At 36.0% G+C, this 7,500-nt stretch overlaps 1 protein-coding gene across 1 annotated transcript in view; it reads left to right on the forward strand.

Annotated features, from left to right (window-relative positions):
• LOC144978902 (uncharacterized) overlaps positions 1–7,500 on the forward strand; it is a 296,697-nt gene that overhangs the window by 133,552 nt on the left and 155,645 nt on the right. The window contains exon 4 of the mRNA XM_078925502.1: positions 5,216–5,706. Within this exon, the coding sequence (XP_078781628.1) occupies positions 5,263–5,706 (444 nt within the window). The 5' untranslated portion in view covers positions 5,216–5,262. The remainder of the gene's footprint in view (positions 1–5,215; positions 5,707–7,500) is intronic.

Genomic DNA, 7,500 nt, shown 5'->3' on the forward strand with positions numbered 1-7,500 from the left:
AATGAGAACTAATCTAAAAACAATAACAAAGAGCTGAGTGACGTCATTTTCGTTCCATCCATATAATATTCTATAGAAGGAACGAAATTGGCGTCACTCAGCTTATTGTTATTGTTTTTAGAAACTAGTAAAAAGCCCGCAATTTCGCGGGGAAAGAACTATTTTCATTCGATACTGTACTCACCATCATTTAATGAGGGCAGATTGGTAAACAACGTTGTCTGTGTAATTTGGTATATCTTCGGTTGATTTTTCTGTGTGGCCCAATAATATATTTAATAATATATTCCCTCAACTAACCCCAAGAAAAAATTAAACCTAGTACCTTTAATTAACCCTAATAGGAAAAACAAACACCCTAGCACTTTAATAATACTTATGACTAACCCGATCTCGAGATAACCCTAATAGAAAAAATCATGACAAATTGAATAAATAAACGCCTGACAAAAGATCAACGGTGAAAATACAAATTTAAAGAATACTGGGGATGTAGGAGCTTTCGGAATGTCTCCCCATTACTTAACTTATGGCAAAACAAACTTCCTAGCACCTTTAATAAGACTTATGACTAACCTCTCGAGCTAACCCTAATAGAAAAAAAAACAACTCTCGGACTGCTTTGCACTACCTTTCAATATTTAACAAATCAAAATGGCGGCTGAAAATAAAAACAATGGTCAAATTAAGAAATTTTAAACTTTCACAAATCTATCAAGGTTTGTTCTAGAGTTTTTAAAATACTTCTAGATATAATGACAAATTGAATAAATAAATGCCTGACAAAATATCAACGGTGAAAATACAAATTTAAAGAATACTGGGGATGTAGGAGCTTTCGGAATGTCTCTCCTTTACTTAACTTATGGAAAAACAAACACCCTAGCACCTTTACTAAGACTTATGACTAACCTTAATAGAAAAAGAAATATCCTCCGATCTCGAGCTAACCGTAATAGTAAAAAAGAAAGAATCAAAATGGCGACGACTGAAATACATTTCTAATTTTCAAATCTTTCAGTAGAGTTGTGCACCGTATCAATTTTTTTATTTACTCAAATAAGCACAATGTTCTTCACAATGCTATATTTTTTAAGATAGGATCCATTTTTATGATTAGTTCTCAATAAATTCTATCAAAAGGCTCCACTGTGCACCAAGCAAGGCTCGAACCCAGAACTTTTTTTTTTAGTTAGTTTTTTTTTTTGTTTGTTTGTTTTGTTTTGTTTGGTCTTTTCTGTTGTTTTTTTTTGTTGTTGTTGTTGTTGTTTCTTTTGTTGTTGTTGTTGTTTTTTTTTTGTTGTTGTTGTTTTTTTAAGCTGTTATATTCCTTATTATTTATTACGTTTATATTTACAGTCCACAGCTTCCAGCAGCTTAGCATCACTTTATCATACTATAAATAAGCCATGATGCAATAAAAAAAATAATTGAGCTTTATATAGCGCAATATCCACTAAATGTGCTCAAAGCGCTTTACAAGGGGTCCCTGGTCTACAGCAACATTAAACATGTAGGACGAGACATGCCGCCTGTTAGGCGATATTACAATTTTTCGGACAAAGACAACGCTGTTAACGGCCGGGTACTCATTTTACACATGAGTAAGGTGAGAGAATGTGAGTAAAGAGCCTTTTCCAAGGACTCAACTATGCGCCGAGCGTGAGGCTCGAACCCAGGCCCAATCGATCCGAAAGCGAGTGTCATACCACTAGACCACATAGCCGAGTCGGCCATGATGCAATACAGTCAAAAGAATGAAGTGAAAGCCAAACTATCTATACACGAACGATAATGAAACGTAAACAAACATTATGCCAAAAGCGATGCCGTTCATCAAACCACCTAACTCAGCGCCTGGTAGACGTAAACAAACACGTAGATATATGAATAATAATAATATACATAACAACGATAATATTCCATAATAATAATATTTGTTCTTTCGGATCTTTTTTCCACATTGTGTATGTTCTTATGCTCACAATTTGCTCCAGTATAATGAATGTCTTTGCTAAATCTCTATTTCCTGAATATTTTTGGTTATATCGTCATTGTTGTTGTTTCGTTATAGCCATGTTGATGTGTTATTTTGTTTCCAACAACATCAACTTATTGATGCTATTGCTTTAATGTAAAATACTCACAACATTTACCAGCCAGAGTAAACATACCAACATCATTCACAGGCTAACTAAAGCAAATACAAACAGAAAGCTGGGTGACGTCAACTTCTTTCCATCTATAGCTATGGACGAAACGAAGTTGACGTCACTCAGTTTTTTGTTATTATTTTTAGACAGCCTGTTAGTGATTTAACATATGTTATATCAATCAGACTATAAACCTTTTAAAGACGTAAAGTCCGGCTAGCGGGTATTGTGAGTAATTTACCTAAACGCATAACACACAATATAACCAGCAGCTCAAAAACAACAACAACCACCAATCAAACGAATCTATCCCAAATATCCTTATATTTAATTTCTTCTCTCTCTCTCTCTCTCTCTCTCTCTCTCTCTCTCTCTCTCTCTCTCTCTATCTATCTATCTATCTATCTATCTCTCTCTCACTCTCTCTCTCACACACACACACACACACATACATACAATATATGCGTACACACAGCACACACACACACACATACATACAATATATGCGTACGCACAGCACACACACACACATACATACAATATATGCGTACGCACAGCACACACACACACACACATACATACAATATATGCGTACGCACAGCACACACACACACACACATACATACAATATATGCGTACGCACATCACACACACACATACATACAATATATGCGTACGCACAGCACACACACACACATACATACAATATATGCGTACGCACAGCACACACACACACATACATACAATATATGCGTACACACAGCACACACACACACACATACATACAATATATGCGTACACACAGCACACACACACACACAACAACACTACACACCACACACTACACACACACACTAATACAATTATGCGTACACACAGCACACACACACACATACATACAATATATGCGTACGCACAGCACACACACACACACACACACACACATACATACAATATATGCGTACACACAGCACACACACACACACATACATACAATATATGCGTACGCACAGCACACACACACACACATACATACAATATATGCGTACGCACAGCACACACACACACACATACATACAATATATGCGTACACACAGCACACACACACATACATACAATATATGCGTACACACAGCACACACACACACATACATTACAATATATGCGTACACACAGCACACACACACACACAAACACACACACACACATACATACAATATATGCGTACGCACAGCACACACACACACACACACACACACATACATACAATATATGCGTACGCACAGCACACACACACACACAAACACACACACACGCACACACACATACACATAGACAACCGATTCAATTTCTTCAATCAAGAAAAGACGCCCGTCACATTTCCTGATTAATTTCATCTGTGTCATTTTTTGTGTCTGTTTGCCAGATTGTCATTTCATCCGATTTCATGTTCTATTTTATGAAGTCAGATAGCCTTGATTATTATATAATTTACCTGTCATTTTTGTTATCTAGGTCAAGGTCAAGGTCAGTTTTATACGAGAGTGAAAAAAGGAAGCTGTTATAAGTATTTTTGGGTGGAGAGAAAATTACCGATCTATAGATAGAATGAAGTTGACGTCACTAGGGTCTTTGTTATTATTTTTTGCCATTTATGTTTATGAGTAATTGGATTCAATAGTCTGATGTCACGTGGCCCAGCAACGCCGGCCATCGTGGTTCTAAACAAAGAAAATCGGTACTTTTTATTCTTCATGCTGGCTATAACTTTTCATATTTCTTGTGATCAGAATGTGTAAAAGTCAAAACATGATCAGATTTATGTTTGTTTTTTTTTCCTCTGGATACGCTTTTATGCTCGTCGGAGAAATATTTCATACGGCGTCCGCCATTGTTCCGATAGTTTGAGCCAGTTACTAAGTTACCATGCGTCATTAGGAAGGAAGTGACGTTACGACTGTTGAAGCATATTCTCACTAAACTGAATTAACCAGACTATAAACCTTCACAATTTCGCATAGTTTTGTGTGTTGGTCCGTAATACTTTCGGATGATAATGTTGTGAGTGTCTTATCTAAGCTCATATAATCTATAGAAGGAACGAAATTGACGTCACACAGCCCTTTGTTATTGTTTTTGTTGTTTGTTTTTTTTTGTTTTTTTTTGACAGCCGATTTGATGAAAATTCCTGACTAAATTCTATCAATCAGATTATAACCGTTCAATGTCAAATACAGTTTTGTGTGTTCGTACGTTATAGATAGTATGCGCTTGGCTAAGAAGCTCATAAAATTGCCATCCGGAAGTATAACGGACCAACACACAAACTGTGTGTATCCATGAACGTTTATAGTCAGGTAAATATTCAGTGACCATTACTCATAAACGCGGATGGCAAAAAACAATAACAAAGACGTGAGTGACGTCATCTTCGAACTATCTATCTCCTGCTCGCGGATGTTGTGAGTAAATTGGCTAAACGCACAGCATCTATAAGTATTTTTGCGTGGAGAGAACGGGGTCGATCTATAATCAAGTTTTCTTCCAACCGACCAACACATCGATCACGTGATTTTGTTTCTGTCCAGAAATTGGACATTTCTAAATGAATGTAAACATGTGCTTTTTTTTATGAAAATTGTAAACTTACCCATGGGTAAAAAAAAATAAATCAAAAATTATACCCTTCCGCCATGACATCATAAGATATCGTCGCCTAGGCATTCCACGATTATTATTATTATTATTATTATTATTATTATTATTATTATTATTATTATTATTATTATTATTATTATTATTATTATATTATTGTTATTATTATTATTATTATTATTGTTATTATTATTATTATTATTATTATTATTATTATTATTTGTTATTGTTATTGTTATTATTATTGTTATTATTATTATTATTATTATTATTATTATTATTATTATTATTATTATTATTATTATTGTTATTGTTATTGTTATTGTTATTATTATTATTATTATTATTATTATTATTATTATTATTAATATTATTATTATTATCATTATTATTATTCCCCCCAGAAGGACGCCACCTGTCATGAAGGGACGTAACTCGAGCTTGACAACAAGGGATGCCGACATCGAGAAGGGGAGACATTCGGAGTTACCTTTCTTGTTCTAGGGATTCATTCTCCCTATGGATAGTGCATACTGGAGAAGGACGACGACTACGAAGCACCATCCCCGACCACCGTCATCACAACAGCTGCTGGAGTGCAACGCTATCGAAACGGCGTTACGACCACCACCACCACCACCCTACCAGAGACAGCTACAACAACAACAACAACAACAACAACAACAACAACAACATCAACAACAACTACAAAAACAACATCACTCTCATCTTTATTATTATTATTATCATTATTATCATCAACAACGACGACAGCAAGCACAAAAGCAATCGTGGATTGATCGTCGTTATCGTTATCGTCGTTATCGTCGACGCCGTCGTCAGGCTGTGCCAAGAATTCGCCATGTTCAGGAATAAACGCAAAGACAGCGCCATCAGGGTAAGTTGAATAATATAATATATAACAATACTATACTATGGCCAACGTGCACTTATTTGAAGGTCTGATAACCCAACTCCTGATAGGGAATGAGATTAGCGGAAGAGTAGCGTCCCTTGATTGGACGTCACCGGTGGAGAAGTTATTTGTAAACAAACCAACTACAAGCCAAGCGCTCCAAATACAAAATGTATTATTCATATTTCTGTACAAAAATGCATATCATAATCAACGTTATGCATTTTTGTACAGAAATATGAATAATAAATGTTGTATTTGAGCGCTTGGCTTGTACTTGTAGTTGGTTTGTTTACAAATAACTTCTCCACCGGTGACGTCCAATCAAGGAACGCTACTCTTCCGCTAATCTCACTCCCTAATATGGGCTCATTGTTATAATGGAAATCTCAAAACAAAACAAAAAGAGATGACGCAAAATATTGTCCATTACAACAATGTTAAACTAGGCCCATAAGTGGATTCGGATGTCAGACCTTCATATATGTACACGTCGTATATGGCCCATCGTCTATATCCGGTAATATGTCTGGATGGACCATCTGCTGCAATTTAAATATCTTGGACTGCCAGATTAATTTTGCAAACACTGTCAACAGGTCACAGAAACATGCCAAATAGCCTGAAAGAATGCCAAACTTATCCTGCTCACAATTTCTAGAATCGTATATTTGATAACATTTTCTAATTTTTAAAAGGTGAATAAAATTTTAAAAATTGAGCTTCTATGTAGAGCAGTATTCACTAAACGTGCTCAAAGCGCTTTACAGGTGGTACATAGCCAACGGTAACACTTAATATGTACGACGAAAGATGACCCCCCCCCCCCCCCCCATAAACACCGAGTCTTTATATAGCGCGATATCCATTTGATATGCTCAAAGTGATTTACACAAGATCCCTGAAGCCCAAAATAGAAATTAAAGTAGCAGGTACAGTGAAGGACCCCCCCCCCCCATAAACACCGAGTCTTTATATAGCGCGATATCCATTTGATATGCTCAAAGTGATTTACACAAGATCTCTGAAGCCCAAAATAGAAATTAAAGTAGCAGGTACAGTGAGTAGTTAGTAGGGGTAATAGTAAAAGTAATTGAAACAAGGGAAAAGTAGATAAATTTAAATATTAGATCTTTATAATCTTTCTCCGACATCTAAATAATTATAGAAAATTCTATAAAGAACTGAACAAGTGTGTATGAAAGGTGCCATAATTTTTTGGGATGGTTTCTTTCTTGTATTTGTCTTTCTTGCTTTGGCTGGCACCGTTCATACACACTTGTTCAGATCTTTATCTCACACCGATGCCTGCCCCCTAGTGTCTTAATTACACAATTCTATCTGTGCGGCTATATGATCTTGTGGTATGACACTCGCTTTCGGATCGGAAGGTCTCGGGTTTGATGAGCCTTGGTTGGCGCATAGTTGAGTCCTTGGAAAAGGCTCTTTACTCACATTCTCTCACCATACTCGGGTATAAAATGAGTACCTAGCCGTTAACAGAGTTGTGTCTGTCGGAAAACAGTTGTAATACCGCCTACCAGGCGTCATGTCAAAAATTTACTTGTTGCTGTTGGTCCCTTTATAAATAGATTTGAGCACGTTTAGTGGATTTTGCGCTATAAGAAAGTTCAAATTTGTTAGAAACTTATTATAACAAATACAGAATCATGCACTTTCACCATCTCTCACATATTTATAGAAAGAGGAAAAATCAATCTGCATTGGGTTTTCTAAGAGAACTCCACAGGCTTCCCGTTGAGAAACGTATAGAAT

Source organism: Berghia stephanieae, chromosome 8, assembly GCF_034508935.2.
Source record: "Berghia stephanieae isolate SIO BIC M18660-M18661 chromosome 8, UCSD_Bste_1.3, whole genome shotgun sequence".
Lineage (NCBI taxonomy): Eukaryota > Metazoa > Mollusca > Gastropoda > Nudibranchia > Aeolidiidae > Berghia > Berghia stephanieae.